This window comes from Bipolaris zeicola (genome assembly GCF_000523435.1).
Source record: "Bipolaris zeicola 26-R-13 unplaced genomic scaffold scaffold_0, whole genome shotgun sequence".
NCBI classification, from domain to species: domain Eukaryota; kingdom Fungi; phylum Ascomycota; class Dothideomycetes; order Pleosporales; family Pleosporaceae; genus Bipolaris; species Bipolaris zeicola.
Window position 1 is genome coordinate 259,911 of NW_006912049.1, and position 17,375 is coordinate 277,285.

At 50.4% G+C, this 17,375-nt stretch overlaps 7 protein-coding genes across 7 annotated transcripts; 5 read left to right on the forward strand and 2 right to left on the reverse strand.

Annotated features, from left to right (window-relative positions):
• Positions 1–6,953: 6,953 nt before the first annotated feature.
• Positions 6,954–7,565, forward strand: COCCADRAFT_80801 (uncharacterized protein; the record flags this gene model as incomplete). Its single annotated transcript, XM_007708226.1, has 2 exons — positions 6,954–7,218; positions 7,288–7,565. The coding sequence occupies 2 exons, from the start codon at positions 6,954–6,956 to the stop codon at positions 7,563–7,565; spliced, it is 543 nt and encodes a 180-aa protein (XP_007706416.1).
• Positions 7,566–8,231: 666 nt separating this feature from the next.
• On the reverse strand, positions 8,232–9,052 carry COCCADRAFT_21414 (uncharacterized protein; the record flags this gene model as incomplete). Its single annotated transcript, XM_007708124.1, has 2 exons — positions 8,232–8,824; positions 8,890–9,052. The coding sequence occupies 2 exons, from the start codon at positions 9,050–9,052 to the stop codon at positions 8,232–8,234; spliced, it is 756 nt and encodes a 251-aa protein (XP_007706314.1).
• Positions 9,053–9,224: 172 nt separating this feature from the next.
• COCCADRAFT_31709 (uncharacterized protein) lies at positions 9,225–9,774 on the forward strand (the record flags this gene model as incomplete). The annotated part of the gene is made up of 3 exons (XM_007708162.1): positions 9,225–9,443; positions 9,503–9,602; positions 9,650–9,774. The coding sequence occupies 3 exons, from the start codon at positions 9,225–9,227 to the stop codon at positions 9,772–9,774; spliced, it is 444 nt and encodes a 147-aa protein (XP_007706352.1).
• Positions 9,775–10,150: 376 nt separating this feature from the next.
• Positions 10,151–10,687, forward strand: COCCADRAFT_80612 (uncharacterized protein; the record flags this gene model as incomplete). Its single annotated transcript, XM_007708227.1, has 1 exon — positions 10,151–10,687. One exon carries the CDS (start codon positions 10,151–10,153, stop codon positions 10,685–10,687), a length of 537 nt encoding a protein of 178 aa, XP_007706417.1.
• A 357-nt stretch (positions 10,688–11,044) lies between these two features.
• On the forward strand, positions 11,045–11,527 carry COCCADRAFT_80670 (uncharacterized protein; the record flags this gene model as incomplete). Its single annotated transcript, XM_007708228.1, has 4 exons — positions 11,045–11,099; positions 11,156–11,207; positions 11,332–11,434; positions 11,492–11,527. Coding segments are annotated over 4 exons (246 nt in total), but the record flags the coding sequence as incomplete, so codon positions are not given.
• Positions 11,528–12,503: 976 nt separating this feature from the next.
• On the forward strand, positions 12,504–13,382 carry COCCADRAFT_94 (uncharacterized protein; the record flags this gene model as incomplete). Its single annotated transcript, XM_007708087.1, has 1 exon — positions 12,504–13,382. One exon carries the CDS (start codon positions 12,504–12,506, stop codon positions 13,380–13,382), a length of 879 nt encoding a protein of 292 aa, XP_007706277.1.
• Positions 13,383–14,191: 809 nt separating this feature from the next.
• COCCADRAFT_80962 (uncharacterized protein) lies at positions 14,192–15,323 on the reverse strand (the record flags this gene model as incomplete). Its single annotated transcript, XM_007708229.1, has 3 exons — positions 14,192–14,387; positions 14,446–14,884; positions 14,939–15,323. 3 exons carry the CDS (start codon positions 15,321–15,323, stop codon positions 14,192–14,194), a joined length of 1,020 nt encoding a protein of 339 aa, XP_007706419.1.
• Positions 15,324–17,375: the final 2,052 nt, after the last annotated feature.

A 17,375-nucleotide genomic window follows, 5' to 3' on the forward strand; every position in this document is an offset into this window, starting at 1 on the left:
TCGTATGGAGAATCGCAGTTGTCGCATTTCCATTTGGGCATGACGGGGGCGGCGTCGCTGTCGGGGAGCATGACGGGGAGAAATGAGGGCTCGCGGCAGAGATCCAGATCGCGTGAGGATGTGCAGTCATCGCAGATGACGCCTCGAACGACAAGTGCAGCGCTTGGGTTGGTGAACGTTGCCTCTGCACTGAATTCTCGTATGTCGAATAGATTCAGCAGTTCTTTTCGCAACGCGCGTGCTTCGAGCGATATCGAACGGTCCAGACTAAGAACCTGCATGATACTCTTGACGAGTTGGAGGACCGGGTTTGTGAGCTTGAGGTGCGAACCTGGAAGTTCTGGGAAGACGTATTCGGATGCAAATAGAGGATCCAGCACCTCCGCGTGCTGCTTCTTCGCAAAGGCATTCATCTGTTTAGACAGTGGTTTCGTGAATGTCTTGGGTAGTATCTGTGTCTGCTCATTGGGGTGCACAGTCAGAGGTCGAAGAGGAATCTGAGTTGGTCGTGGTGTCGAGCCATCTTCAGTGATGACTGGGCGTTTACGTGAGTGCATGAGCTCAATGAACTCAATCACCCAGTCGTTGAAGGTAGGCTGGAACTTTTGCGGCAAGAATTGCGCAAGCTGCCAGCACATGATGTTCTCCACAGGTTGGACCTCGTCTTCAGTCACCTTGTCGCATCCCTTGCCTCCGTAATTGAACTCGTCATACCAAACGAGATAATCCCAAAACTCTTTGATCTCAAGCTCCATAAACTGGAACAGTGGCTTCGCCTTGATAGTCTTGATGATGTACTGACTGTAGGCGTATGCATTGCCGATTTCAGCTTTGGTTGTCTGAAGGAGAAGGCGATTTGGACTGGCAAAGACAATGTGTGAACCCACTCGCTTGAAGTCGGTCATGAGTTGCTGCAGTGTCTTCTTCGACATCATTTGGACATAATAGTGCAGAGAGCGATCGTAGAGGAAAGACCCAGGACTGCTGACCCAACGGACAAGATGCTGTACCATGACATCGGCCATACTAAAGCCGTGACCAGCCTGGACAGCTTCAACCCACCAAGTCTTCACCATTTCACGAAGCACTGTAATACCTGCACTTGCAAAGGCGTTGTCTGAGTAGATGACATTAGACCCATCATTAGCCGAATCGTATGACGGTGCAGCAGGATTGAAGGAAACGGAATCTGCACCCTCAAGCTCGTTGATAAGAGACGAAGATAGGATGGTGTTGATGGCCAGGTTGCGTAGATTGATATCGATACACACGGATGAGTAGGTACCTGGGTTGTTGATTGATGGCATCTCTACTGTCTCGAGAGGTCCGAGGACATCATCTTTCTCGTATCCAGTGTGATCCGGCTTCGCTTGGCCAGACCACCACAAGATCACGCGGTCTTTTTGTAGCCTTCTGGCATATGCAATGTCAATAAGGAAGCGTGGGTCGTTACTCTCGAGATTACAGAGCGGAATGTCTCCATAGCGAGCCAGCTCCAGTAGATGAGCAACCCAAGACCCAAGATCAAGGTAATGTCCTACCAATCGCTTGGCAATGAAGGACTGCCAGCCAAGTGGCGGTAATTGCTTGTCAGACTCGTTGGGATTGAGTGTCAAGATGGGCAAGTCTTTCAGGGCAGGGACATCGTGTGAGAGAAGGGCCTGGTTCGGAGATTGCATGACGACAATGATCGGTCCAGTCTCATCCGCTTTCATTCTCTTGATCACATCGCCTATCTCGAGCAGAGCTTTGCGTTTCGTGGTCACTATTGTCGTCTTGAAGTGAAGGTCCTCCTGGTACTTGATCATATTTTGCCATGGTTCACCGTCGTTGTCTCCTATTCGTCGTTGAAGGGCATCGCGATAGATACGATCGACATTCGGCATGCCTTGCGAGTCTTTGGATTTATTCTGGATGATTATGTGGGCATCGCTCTTCGACGTTGAGAAAACGGCATAGATATTACGGTCTCCGCTGCTGACATGGTACAGATACACGTAGTTGAAGGGTGCTTCGGCAAGATATGGTTCCTTGGTCGGCACTTTGCGTAGTGCGGAGAGGTCGAATCCATGCTCAAGACCTTTTCCGAGGACACCTTTCTGGGACTCGTCGAATGTGCAAATGCTTCCCAGTTCAAGAATGGCCCGAACATTCAACGGAACTTGCTTCTCGTAGACACCCTCGACACTAGAGTGATTGAACAGAGCCGAGATGCTATCAGCTTCATGGACATAGGTCTCCTCTGACATCTGAAGTTTGAACAGATGAATCGAAGGATGCCCATTCGGCAAAGTATGGTTGACCACTTTTTCTACTGAACATCCACTGATCGATACATCTGGAAGCTCTTCACTCCTCAGATTGAGGTATAGTTGTCTTGGTACGATGATTTTGAGAGCGTGGATCTTCTTGTCGATGAAAACAAAGGCTCTGACCTCTCCCGGTGTTTCTGTTGGCCGAAGTTGTACGAGTTGCCATGTGCTGATGTAGAGGGATTGCGCCTGGTTTCTGAAGAAGCTACCAATTGCGTCGGATGCGTCAACGGCTTTCTCTCCAAACAATTGGCGTCGGCGTTTCCGTGCCTCGCGCTGAATCTTCCATTTCTGTTTCTGGTACACCAACCAGCTGGAATAGTCTTCATCGATACTCGGCATGACTTTAGGCAAAGCAGCATAAGGATCGACAATCGGTACTGCAGGCTCAGGTTCTTTGCGCTTTGCAACCATCTTAGTAACAATTCCCTTTTTCATCTGCGATTGATTCTGCGTCAACTTGGCGGAGCCAAAGTCTTCTAAATCGCCAGTGACCTTGTTGTTCGCGACATTAGCGTCACCGTTGGTTAGGACCTTCTTGCTGAACATGTCCGTCATCTTTGTCTGCTGCATCTTGTCCTCCTTCTGACGAATCCTACGGTCAAGCCAATCGGGGTGTGGCACCCTAGGAACGGGATTCCGAACTTTCTGGTATGCTGCAGGGATGGTGATGAGTTTCTGAATGACAGAAGCCAGACGCTCGCGGTAGTAATCCCAGTCTAGAACTGATCGAATATCCATCTCTCCTGGATCGTCTCGCAACCACCTCCTTAGAAAGTATCGCTTTACTGATTCCTCGGCCGAAAAGATAGACAAGGGAACGGCGCGTTCGGTAACGGGCGCATTTCTTGGTGTCTTGGAGATGATGTATTTGCAGTTCAATCCCTTGTCTTTCACCATTTGCTCGCCGAGGAACTCGGCCAGACGCTTGGCGGTTGTGATGGCGGTTGACTTTTGCGATCCGTACTCCTCCAGTGTCTTTGTCATGCTTTTGTTCTCGACAATAAGATCAATCAGCTCCTCGTCAGCCAAAGTTGCTCCGCGTGTATCCAGAATATCGAGCCACCTGTTCGCTACCTTGGCAACAGCACCGTAGGTCTCTTCAAGAGTGGTACCTTCCAAGAAAAACTTGAAAATCTGGGCTTGGAAGTTCTTGATAAGCTTCAGCTCACCACGACGCTTCACTTCGAAACCTTTCAACTCTGCTAAACTGCCGTCATGGTTAAACACAGCATAACGCTTCTTCAAGTTCTTGTCCTCTTCTTTCGAGGTGGGCAAGATCATGGCCTTGTAGGGACCGTCAACCTCGAAGAAGATGGAGTTGTCGCTGTGCTTCTCATATCGGAAATTCACAGGGTCTACCAACGTCTCGTACTGGTGGTTAGTGTACTGAGCGTGTACTAGATGGTTCAACATGGTACATGGATAAGAGATGGTTAGCTTCTTGCCGTTGCTGAGCTTGAAAGAGAAGTTTTCTGGGAAAGTCGCTGGTAGGATGGCCCAAATACCATCGGTATCCAATTCCAGGGGTCGACCGATGCGCTCCACAAGGGAACGCGCCAACTGAATGATGCGAGCACCAGTCAAACAGGTAACGCCAGCCATCTCCAGAGAGTACCAGCGTGATCCCTTTCGCATGACATATCCATAGAAGGAGTTCAGAATAACTTTGTGGGCCAACTGCATGGAATCGAACAAGACAATCATCTTCTTCGCGTCTTCAATCTCGGCTGCCGGGGCACCCGCCGCCTTCAACGCTTCTGTCTTGCCTTTCCAAACTTTTTGTTTGCCCTTGAAGTCATATCGTCGGTCACGGAAACCACTAACAGTATCAACATAGAATGGGTTTTCACGCTGACAGATGATAGCCTCGCGCTCAATTGTTGTCGCATCGTGAACCTTGTGGTAGATCTTCTTAGAGTAATCCGTCAAGCGTTTTCTGACTAGAGCGGCCTGCTCGTCTTCTGAGAGCTCTTGAAACGACCGCTTTGGCGAGTTGGGAAACCTTCCGGGGAATTGCTCGTTCTCCAGTGCGTTGCGAACCATGTTGTACTCATCGCGTTTAGCTGGGAGATATTCACCTCTCCAGGCCCATGGCATCCGACGATCGCATGTCTTTCCGGGACGGTTAAAGTCGCAAGCCGCGCAGTTGGACTCGTTAATCATAGAGTCAGGTTGCAACCTGTTAGTTGTCATGATGTTCGGATACATAGACGCAACATCCAAGTGGTAGATAAGAGGTCGCTCGCTACGATTTGGTGTGTTCTTGAGATGCATCAGCTTGTCGACAATCTCAGCCCTGACCTCATCGTAATTGGTAACGTCCTCCATCTTTTTCTTCTCTTCCACCTCAATACTGAACTTGAGCGCAGCATCAAGATCACCGACTAATTCATCGATAGCGGTAGGATCGACTGCAAAGTTGTACGCGATGTCGCTTCGAAACACGCCAGCCTCCAGAGCTTCGACGTGACCTCCGACGTAAGTCTCCGACTCAAGCAGATGGCCATTCCAGAATGCTTCTTTTGGCGCTTGATGTTTGTTTGGTAATACAATGCCCTTCTGGTACGCTTGCACCATCAACAGCATCTCACAAAGAGTACCCGTACCCTTACGCAGCGCATCGTCCGGTCCAAGGGGCAAGATTTTGCACAACGCAAAAATGAAGGGGTGAACATACTTCATGTACAGATAGTAGGTTGCGACGGCATCGGAAACGGAATACTCAGCAAGAGTCTGAGGTCGCTCGGATGCGTAAGGCGTCATGAGTTCGGGGTCGAGCTCATCTGGATCGTATCCCAATTTGGCCATTGTAACGGCTTTCAAACCACGACTACCTTGTGGAAGATAACTGTCTCGACTGACCCAAGCAAAGGCGTCCATATGTGCGCAGTAATCCGACTGATAAATGTCCTCGCTGTTCTTCCTAAACCCGATTTCTTGGTACATGTCGATACCTTGGACGCTGGCTCTTGCCTCCACAAAAGGCCAATCGAAAAAGTCTCCGTTGTATGTGACCATGACTGTAGGTTTGGCTATTTTGATATGTTCGAAGAATCGTTCCAGTAGGGCCTTTTCATCTGGTTCGTTGAAAATCATGAACGGTCCGTGGTATTCCGGTTTCGGCGTATATTCGAAATCCTGGATGTCTTCTGAGACAATCTCACGGTTCGTAATCAGAAATCCTTGGCCGTCAATCATGTACGATATCATCATGATCTGGTCAATGGCTGCGTCGGGAAACTTCAATGGGAGCTTCGTCGTTTCGATATCGTAGGCCATTACCACAGGATCCGCAGGTGTCAAGCGATCCTCTATACACTTTATGCTCACTACACCATGCTTCGCCTCGACTGTGTACCAGTTTCCAATTCGAACGTCCTTGTCGATGGCTACTCGTACGTGGTAGGGAACATCGTATTCCCGAATATCTACAATAAAATCGCTTGCATCAACGGTGGTCGTAAGTCGTTTCTCGTATTCGTAATCTTCATTATCGAAAAAATCAAAGTTGGCATTGCCACTTGGTGGTGTTAGCGATGTGTCACATGAAGAGCGAGCCACACTTACTTAGCCACCTCGGCGTAGGTATCCATGGCGTTGACGTTCTTTTTGTTCTTCTCTACTATCGGAGCAACGCCTTTCCGCACAGCAAGAAGATCGTTGACATTCGCGAAGGTAAGCATTAGAAATTTTCTTCGGTAACCAGTAAGATGGTTTGGCATGCTCAAGTCTTCTTTCTCTATGATCTTCACAGTCTTGACCAGGCCCTCGTATGCCCTTTTACAATATTCCTCTACGTCCTGTTCCCTCCCCTTCTTGACCGCCAGCAAGAAGTATGGGTCGTATTCGAGGGTCGCTTTGAATGTGTCTCCTTCCTCGCCAATGAAGTAGAAGTCAACACCAGCTCTTCCACCCGGTACATCTTCGTCTTCGACTGTTGTCGAGTGCATGTTGACGAGCCATCCCACTTTCTTCTTCCCCGAATCGAAACGTGCGAAGCCCATAGTCTCATCGATGCGGTGTGCCAGGCGTGTAGATTCCAGCTTTTCGTTCTGTGAAGTAGCCTCTCCGCTTCTTAATGTCGAGGCATCAACCGTCTTGGGCTTGTGTGGGCCGTAGGATGCGTTTCCATTCTTGCCTACCCGGCGAAAGGGCTGGCCTGCGCGTCGGGGCGCCATATTGTGCGGTGGGGGTGCAAGGTAAAAGAGTATTAAATGCTAATTATGAGAGGTATGCAAAACAGGGTATCATAGGTATGGCGGAAAGACAGAAGAGACGGAGAGTCGGCAATTGGTAGGGAGCGTGTGGTGCGCAAAGACTTGGGAGTGTTGAAGGGCGGATGTGGATCTGCAAATGTCAAGCGCGACGCGTTGGAGCGTGTTGTGCGCTATCCCCTTCCTAGCAAATTGATTTTCAGCCACAAAGTGTGGCCGTGCACATATCGTGGAATCATGGATGCTGGATATTTTCGGCCCTATTCCGCACCACCAGAAAGTGAGCGACCAACATCTTCTTCCCGCACCGAATGCGCCTATAGCAACTGCAAAATCTGCACCGTACCTCGAGTCGAAACACTTACCTATAAACGCCCAATTCCACTCGCCCGCATCGTATCAACGGCCTGTTTCTCGCCCCACCATGTCTGAAGATTCGAGGTCGACGGTTGACCTAAATGCGCTTCCACCAAAGCCCCGCGCGCCTGCAAATGTTATGCCCGGCGGTACAGCGCATACAGCAGGAGGTGAAAAGACATCGGATACCGGACCTACATACATCGACGCAGTACGAAGTCTAGGGCCAGAATATTACTTCAACTTTCACAAGCGACCGTGTGTACGAGACAGTCAATTGCAAGGATTAACAGCTGGATTTGCAGGAGGAAGCTTAGCAGCTATAATAGGCAGTATGTCAAGACTGCTCAGGCTGGCAGTCGGTGAAGGCTAGGTGTGACATAATGCTAACGTCAGAACAGAACCCGTCATCACAGCTTCGAACTGGGCCGTGGCAACTTGGTGTGGTGTTTCTGTCGTTTCCTACCAAGTATGCCAATACTATCGTTCTAAAGAAAAGGCCGGAATAAAACAAGCACAAGAACTCATGGAGAAGAAGCGCGCGAGTATCGAGGCTAAGAAGGAAGCCAGGCGGAGGGCACGAGAGGAACAAGACCGGTTGGAGAGGGAGCAAAGGGCAGAAGAAGAAAGGAGAAGAAGCTGGGGATATTGGTACCAGAAGAACATCAAGTTCTGGTAGCATATACCAGAATGTAGGATATGAAGAGTGGTGGACGCTGGGCACAGCATATGTATAAGAATGTGTACAATATGAGATATGATACGAGAAAATGGCTCGTGTGAATTATTTCAAGGATTTGGTATATCCAACCGTTCTCAAAGAACCATTGATCGATAACACATGAGATTTTCAAGACACAATCTTGTTGAACAAACGGCATCAGCCTTGACAAGAAGAGCATGCGTGAGTACTGGAGTTACCACTCATACGTTCTCTCCTGTTCGTCGCTACAGAACTCCTGATCCGCAGTGTGGCACCACGTTCTGTATCATCAACGTTCTTCAGCCCGCGGTCTCTTTCAACCCTAGCCAAGATAAATTATACTACCGAACCCTCGGGTATCCATGAAAGAAAAAGAGGGGGGGGGCAGAATGTAGACCCAGGAAACCACTCTTGCAGCGATGAGTTGTGTAACTAGTTGATGCGACACCTGGCCCGCATTCCAAATTGGTAGCCCAATGCAGAACAATTATTGTACGGCATGAGGCTCGCTGTAGAGCAAAAGCTCCAGAAGGTTGGCAGCAATGCAGATCTTGCCGTGGAAGTTGACTTCTCCGCCAATACGTGAAGACACCACTGAAAACTCCTCTGCTAATCGTTTGATATCTGACCAATGTTTGGTGTTTAGCGCGCTTCGCGCCATATCCTCACAACCACCAACTTCTCCCAGCCTGCTTTCTTGCCGCTCGATCCTACAGTCTCTGCCATCCATCCTGCGCCCCATTCTCTTATCCGCTGCTTGACTACTTCGGGCTTGTTTTGTGCACACAGCAGTAGGTAGGCAACTCCTCTATCCACACTCAGTATATTCGGAATCTGCTCGAGCATCCTGTTTGTTACCACCATGCCATCTTCACCTCCGGCGTAGGATAGCTCCAAAAGATACGAATCTTGCTCGAATGAGGTAGCTTTCTTCCCCTCTGGGATCACATTGTACTTCTCGTGACTCGACAGGTCAGGCAGCTCAGCTGGTACGTATGGCGGGTTGAAGATGAAAACATCGATAGTACTTGGACGAATCGCATTTGCCAAATCGCCATTCACAATATCCATAAAAACTGAGCGTTCCTTTTCTCTTTCTTGAATTGCATTTTGAACAGTGTGTGCAGCAGCGTTGCAAGCGAAGCTGTTGATATCAACTCCAAGCGTCAGTGCATCATGTCGACCAAAAATAGTTTGCGCATTCGCAGCAACAAATGCTAGTACAACTCCTGATCCTACGCCCACTTCGAGCACAGACTTAGCGACAGGGTAATGCTGAGTACTGTTGTTATGACAATACCTTCGAGTACCAGCGGCGGGGTTGAGGATGCATCACCAAATCGATCCTTCAGATATGTGGTTTCTGATGCGGATGAAATTGTATCGAGCAGCAAGTATGAGTCTTCAGCCGGTTCGTAGACGCGATCGAAACAAACGTGCGATGTCGAGGGCGTGGGCAGCATGGTTGTGATTTTGTTTCCGGATCGGAGGTGTGGCGTGTGGGCCAATTGGAATGGAAGGAGATCTGGAGCACTCTAGTCTAGAAAGCCGAGGCTGAGGTCATCACTACTTCAATGCATCCCATTTCCTTTACCACAACTTCCTAGATATTATTCTTGTACGAGTTTTGGAAAAATGAGAGCTGGTATACGATTGTTAGCGACTGCAACAGATGCAGGTGCATCGAGACCCTTCAAGCCGGCACCTGCGGCTTTGTTGCCGCCAATACCACTCTACCGGCGCCTGCTAAGGTCACATCGAAAGAGGCTAGGCCCAGAGGAACGCCTGTTGGGTGACATGTATGTGAAGGCCGAGTTCAGAGCTCACAGGGACGTTGAGAACCCCGTACAAATTGTGAGTTAAGCCATCTTCACAAAAGGCGCACCACAATGCCAGTAAGCTAACATTCACAGATCGGCTTTTTGTCGGAGTGGCAAACATATTGTCAGATGCTTGAAGGAGATTCATGGAAAGACGCAAAGATGGACAAAGCGAAGATTGATAAAATGAGCGGCACGTACTAGCACTCTCTGCATGAGGCTCTCCTAACTGAATCTTAGACCAACAAATCGGCCAGCTGTATGAACTGATGCAGCAGATTAAGAACCAGGCAAAGGAAGACGCTGATGCCGAAGACGCAAGAGTGGTGGAAATGCTTGACAAGAAGCCTCCAACGGACCACTGATTGCGAAAGATTGAATTATGCCACGCATCGATCGTTCCAAGACAAGCGCTAGAAACTTCACGCCTCAAAACGGGGACGTAAACAGCATGCAATCATGCTCCGTTTTCTCGCATCTAGGGAGATGCATTATATATCAGCAATACCATTACAGTATCCGAAACCTCTGCGCCCGTTCCTGCCATTACTCCTTGACTGCTATCCAAGGGCGCCAGCGATATCACTGTCTCGAGGCCCAGTTCATTGCCTACATCAATGACTGCTGGAGTTTGTATATCCGTACAGCGTCTTGCCTGATCCCACAGAAATATTTACGCATACAAACTCCACCTAGTATCACCAAAGGCTTTTTCAGACATCGAACTTGGAGATATCTAGGATGTGTGGCTGTACCCTCTATGACTCGCCGACATGTGGTCACTCCTGGCTTTCTATGAGTCGGCCCTGTGGTTTTCTCTCTGACTTCCTCAACTGTCCCTATCGCCAAACTTACCAGACTCTGATTGCACCACCGTACACATGTCCAACGTGCAATGGCGGTTTTGCAGACCAAGAAACGATCGAAATGATCCAGGGCCCTTGGGGTTGTGATCAGTTACTTCGAAACCATGTCGGAGGCAATCATGCAATTCCGGGTCAATGGGGTAATGTTCAATTGGCTTTAAGTGGACCAGGAAGCGCTGCGATTAGTTGCGCTGCAACAGCTGGCAGTGCGACTCATCCAAACAACATGAGACAAGGCTTCACACGCGATCATAGGCTTACAGGGCCATATGGACCGTCGATCATTCCGAACAGACCGAGACACTACGACCATGGGTATTATGTGGACGGCAGGCGCAAGAGGAGCAGGCACAAAAGTCATTACAAGTACAAGTACACTAACAAGCCTGCAACAAATTGTACAGTCATGTGAGAGAGCTCAAGGTAGAGGGTGAGGGTACAGGCTTATTCGGAGCGTCACTAGCAGTCAGATCAACTTAGCGAAATGGGTCCTACCTTGGTGCGCAGAAGCAGATTTGGAGTAGTGGCCATTTAGGTGCGAATACTAGTTAGATTTCAGCGGCAAGCACATATGAAAACCAAAATTTCCTGAAAAGAAAAAAACTCATTCCCTTCATCTCAACGATTACTTCTGTCTGAAATAGCCACATTGGGTTGGTGGTGGTATCGTGATCTGAAGGCGGTCGATGCTGGGAGCCGCGCTAAGAGTTGCTAGCGCGGTTTTCTACTCGCTAAACACCACAGTGGAAATTCGTGGCTCAGAACCTCAGCTCTTCGACAATACCACACAGCCAAATCGACATCCACAACCGTCGCCATGGCCAGTACGTTAACGAAGCCTCGCGATGGAGCGTACGACAAGACTAACACAGCTGTGCAGAATCCAAGAACTCGTCTCAGCACAACCAGTCCAAGAAGAACCACCGAAACGGGTACGCATCCCTTACCACGGTTGCACGCGCGCCATAATCCCCCCAGATGGCTCATCCATCTCGTTGGATCGAAAACTTGTCAATGCATGAATCTGAGAGCAACGACTGATTGATTGCATTACAGTATCAAGAAGCCTAAGACCCACCGTTACCCTTCGCTCAAGGGAACCGACCCCAAGTTCAGGAGGAACCACAGGCATGCGCTTCACGGCACCATGCGCGCTCTGGTGCGTAGCAACAATGTACTACACGAGGTCAGCTTCGGCCTGCTAACACCTGCACAGAAGGAGGTTAAGGAGGGCAAGCGCGAGAGCGCATAAAGGCCGACACGATTACGAGCGAGCGACGATGGCGGTTTTCGATTCCTTTATGAGACATCTGGTCGGCGTCAATGGCATTCGGACTTTCTTTGACAGCTTCGAACTCAAGGGATGGAAGCATGTGGCTTCACGCCTACCGCAGGCATGAACAATGAATAAGTCGAAAAGTCAGCTCGGTTCTCCCAGCGCGCGCCTATCCATGTGATGTGTTACATTGGCCGACCCTTGGACAGCATAAAGCCAGGTAAGTGAGATGAGTGACCGAGGTGCAAACCTCAACCCAGCCATTAGTGTGTACAGCAACAGAGCTCTTCAATGCTCGACCTGCTGAAGGAAAATTATCGTGGCAAGAACAACTTACCCCATCATTACCAAACACACTGCCTTTGACCTGTAGGGCACGTGTGCATGAAGATGGGGTTACATTATTTTTCGTTCAGAAGAGCTTTTACGAGCAAAGACGGTACCAAGAGGAAGCGTACGAAGACTCAATATTAATATGAAACATGATTTACTTTCTGACCCTTTGGCACTGCTTGTTGAGGTAATGACGATTTTCCAAGCGCGTGTATTGCCGAACAGGTGGGGCAGCCGAGTGACCTCAACATCTACTCTCCTTCTCATGCCCTCCCATCCCGCCATCCCGCCGTCCCTACTGACCCTCTAGAGTCGATGCAAGAGCGTCAAGATTGTATACCAACGACGATACGCTCCTCCTGCTCTTGCACGTCTCACAGCAGAGGCAAGTCAGCCGAGTCCGTTCCGGTTCCCGGTCTGGTTGCACAGCCCTCTCGCAGCCCGATTAGCTAGCACCCGCCTCGTACCTTGGGATCTCACCATCATACCTTGCTTCTTTCTGTCGCAAATAAAGTCGCAGCCTGTTCATTCTCTCACTTTTGCTATTATTCTCTTACAAATCGCCTACCTCTTCTTCCTACGCCCACTCTTACGTCACGCCTTTCAAACAGCCTACACCATGGCGACCCAAGCCCACTGCGCATACTGCTTTGAAAGCCTGGTTGCGAGCCTCGAGAAGCGGCCCGCCCTGAGCCTGACCCAAACCGAAGTTATGTGGAGAAAATTCAACGCTGGGATGGAAGATGGATCTGTTGAAGCAGCAGGCGCATCGTTGAAGCCTGCTGCTATATCACGCATCCTCGCCTCGCCATCTTCATCAAGCAGCTCTTCAAGTCTGCCAAGTGCGAGTTCTACGCCTAGCGGAGCTAGTAGCAGTGAAACAAATAGCAGTATGACAAGCCAAAACAGTAGCACAACCAACCTGGATGATAAGACGACGAGACAAGAGCAGGACTCAGACTACGACGAGGATGAGGAAGAAGAACACCCCTTATTCGTCACCTGGAATACCATCTCGCCAGGAAGCCACGAAAGGCGACTTCGCGGCTGCATCGGCACTTTTGAGCCCCTCCCCCTCTCCACAGGCCTCTCCTCATACGCCCTCACATCTGCCTTTGATGACACGCGCTTCCCACCCATCACCAAGCAGGAACTTCCATCTCTCGAGTGTGCAGTCACGCTTCTCACGAACTTTGAGCCCGTCGACGACCCCATGGACTGGGAGGTCGGCGTCCACGGTCTGCGCATCAGTTTCACAGACAGAGGCCGCCGCTACGGCAGCACGTACTTGCCTGATGTTGCGCGCGAGCAAGGGTGGAGCAAGGAAGAAACGATTGTCAGCCTGATGCGCAAGGCCGGGTGGGGTGGCCGCAAGAGCGAGTGGAGGGCTGTCAAGATCAAGGTTGTGCGGTATCAAGGGAAGAAGGTTAGTCTTGCTTGGGATGAATGGAAGGCGTGGCGGGATGAGGTCGATGAGCAGATGAAGCATGCTCATTAATCGGGGTGATGAAGTTAGAGAGTTTAATGCAGAGTAGTAGTATTGGCGTCATGAACATTTGGTCTTCTATTTTTTGCTTAGACAGCATCTCGTTTCTGGGATTTTATACTTTTCTCTATCTCCCCCTTTTGAGCGTTTACATAGAGGCTTCCTCCATGCGTATACATGCTAGATCATATGACTCAGGTGACCACATACCGGATGGTGGATAGAGTGGCATTACACGACGATTACCAACCGAGCTGGGCAGTGGAACACACCGATACGAATGCAAAAAAAACTAAATAGAGCTATGCATGGTTACAAGTGTCCTCCTTGCCGATGTCGGCACATGATGGGAAAAAAACGGGACAATCCCGTTTTCTGATCTCTTTTTCTGTAAGAAAAAAAAAGAACCACTTCAATAAAAAAATGTAGTTATGCATAATAATTCGGTCTCGTTACGAGAAAAAAAAGCAACACCGGTAAGGGAAGCGCGATGTAGTCGTAACAGCGAGTGGCAGGATATCTCTCGTGTCACGCCGCTACAGAACATTTACATTCGTAATCACAAGTGCATATAGTTATTGGATTGTTGTCATTTTTGTCAATTCTCTGCGCCTTCATTTCGTTACCCGCATCTCCTTATTCAACAAAGGGATGCTAAGGGTATCATTATGCCAAAATATCCATCCAAATGCTCCAGCCACTACCAATAAAACGGCCATTTAATTCTTCTTTTCCCTTGTCCATGCTCTACATCATTCACGCACATCTACATGACGTAGAGGAGGTCCGTGTCTGTTGTACCAGTCAGCATGTCTCCTCGGTTAACCATCAGGCCTACAAGACCTACTAAGCGGGTGACTGCAGCTTAATTGGGGTTTCTGTTGGTATTTGCCCTCGAGCTCGTCACGGATGCTGTTAAGCAGCTGTACATAGCTCTGGTTGGGGTTCTTGCGCAGCGAAGTAATAAAGGCCCATGACATGGCACCTGTGGCTTCACCGCCAATACTTGCATCGGCTCTGTTTGTTCATGTCAGTATTCCATGTCATGTACTCACCATGACGGCACAAAACTTACGAAGTCTGGGTATCCTTGGATCCACTCCACATGATGACATCAGCGGGGCTGGTCTTTGTCCTGAGGTTCTTCTTGTACACCTCGTCACCATTAATTGCCTTCTTGAACAAACTGGTAGCGCCGCCAATCATGCTGCCAATATCACCGCGCGCATAACTCGATACAATGCCGAGCAATCCTTGGCCGGCTTCCTTGGCCAGGTTAGGCTCCTTGAGCACACCCTGGGTGGAGTAGATGTATGGGAGGTCGAGGGCGGAACCGGAGTGGCAGGAATCGAAAATGGCGGTCAGTCGGACTCCGGGTTGGAGAGACGCAACCATGATACGGTGCATCTCGTCATCAACAATGTGGCCAGCAGTGCGGAAGTCCACTGGGTAAATTACTTCATCGTAGCCGTCGTCCTCGTCACCGTCAAGGTCCTTTGTCTGACCGCCGTGTCCTGCATGAATGTTAGTATGTTGTTGTTGGATTTGCCAAGTTCAGCGCAACACACCTGAGTAGTGGAAGAACAAGGAGTCGTTTGGCCGTGCGTCCTTGACCAACCAGTGCATCGCTCGTAGAATGTTTGCCTTGGTCGGCTGGCTCATAGGATTTTGCTGGTCGTCGGTCAAAGTGACCATGTCCTCTCGCTTGTATCCAAAGAACTCGTTCAAGTATGTACTCATGTTCTTAACATCGTTGATGCATCCTCGAAGCTGGCCTCGCTGGCCAAAGTAGTTGATACCAATCAACAGCGCTTTCCTCCGACCATTGCATGCCGAGTATTGGTACGAGTAACCGTTAGGCGCGCCATGGCCGAAGTTCTGAGCGCCGCTGGGCGGTGGAGGAGGAGCAGAGTGGTTTCCATGCGTCCATTGGTTGCTGTTGACTGTGGGCATCATGCCTGTGTGCGACTGTCAGTTCTACCGTCTTGGTCCGGGTAGACTGGGAACTTGCCTGGCCGCGGGGGCTGCTGGGGAGCCTGTTGCGGGGGTGGGCCTCCATAGTTTCCATATTGCTGTGGTGGTGGTCCCTATACTTGTCAGTCTGTTTCTTCGGTTTCAATCTCAATATCCAATTTCCAAAATCCACCGTGAGTCTTGTTGTCTTCGCGACCAAGTGCTATACGTACCTGGTTATATCCGTACTGCTGTGGTGGAGGAGTAGGCTGTCCGTAGTTGTTGTATCCTCCGTACTGCTGTGGAGGCCTGAAATACGTTAGCGGGTTGTCGAAGAGCAGCCAGTTGGTGTCCACTCACGGATGGCCGCCGTAGTTCTGCTGTGGCGGTGGATATCCTTGCGGGGGAGGACCGCCATAGCCACCTTGAGGCGGAGGTGCGCCGTAGCCACCACCACCACCACCGCCGCCGCCGTGATACTGCTGTCCGGGATAATACGACATGGCGAGCTAGGAGGAGGTGGAGAGTGGAAGTCTGGCGTGTCGCAGTTCTGGCGGAGCGATCGTCGAGGAAATGCCCGATTGGGGGAGGATTGTGGTCAATGGTTAAAGAGGGATCGCCGCTGTGGGGGATGCTAGGTTGAGCGGGAAATGAAGAGGGTAGGGTGAGCCAGAGAAAGTTGCAGGATGCAAGGTGGTGTGCGGCTGACGGTTCGGTCGGCAGATGATCTTGGAGTGGATACGTAGGGTAGCGCGGGGCGGCGGGCTTGGTCTTTTGCTGGTACGAACACAGTAGGTAAGTAGGGATGAATGGCGAGGGTAAGACCTGAGCTCTGACCAGCACCGACCCGAATTATTAACAAGCTTCCAAACCCCCTGGGCCAACTCGAGACATGAACACACACATGTATCTTTGGCGGCTTAACTTCGGTGAAGAAGCCCGAGGGAGGGGAGGCGGCAAGAGGAGCAGGATGAGGAAGAGCAAGGAGCACCAAGCAACAAACATATACTACTACCACGCCACGACCATCGCCTGACGAGCACAATATCGACCCAGGGACATGAATACCACCACAGCCACCCGACGACATGCAGTGGGCCCACGGCGCTTCCTCCCCTGGTGCAAGATGCGACTTGACTTGCATGCCGCTATCTCCAGTCCCATCTACCTGCAGTAACTAGCCATGTCCCAGGCATCTACTCCAACCAGAGCAAACCGAAACAAGCGTAGCGAACGACTTGCAACGCTTCGCTGCCAGTTGGCCTACCTACCTCAAATGCTGGTAGACTAAGTAGACTACGCCCATGTCATGTCCAACGTCCCGTTCCTCGACCCAGAAAAAACACCCCTTCCATCCAGCGCGATCCTACATGTCTGTCACCACCTGCAAGGCCATACCCCAGTGCCGTGTCTCGTCCGACCTCTGCACTGTCATTCGCCCACTGTCACGCTCTGCTTAATTTGCACTTGTGGTGTGTGTGTGTGTGTGCGTGTGCATTGGGCCGCTGTCAAGCCTCCTTGTGGCTGGACGTCGTAGCACACAAGGCGGAGCAGACGGCATCGCCGACGAGCGCGAAGCGAGCCTTCCGTTGGAACGATTCTGGAAAGCCGAGGGGTAGGTTGTGTTGCTTAATGTTTACCGACTCAGTGGGTAGCACGCAACTGGAGTGTTACCGTAGACATTGAGTCGTGTTCTTACCAAAGCACCCCAAACTTTCCCACTCCTTCTCACAATCCTCCTCCTCCTATCAAATCCCCTTCCACCCAGAAAACCTCCCAATTTCCATCGGCCCTTCTTTTCCTCTCGTCTCTCGCCCTACACCCACGTCTGTTTCCGCTCGCCTATTTCCGTTCCCCCCCTAGTCGATTCCAAACCTCCGTAGCGACGCTGTTGACCACCCCCTGTCCCTGCTACATTTCCATTTCCGCTTACAGATACCCGCATACACAACACACCCTTTCAACTCAGCTCCAGTTCCCAATCCGTCCACCATCCCCCATGCCAACTCACCTTTTTCATCCAGCCCTTTGGCAAGCACGCGCTCTCGTCCG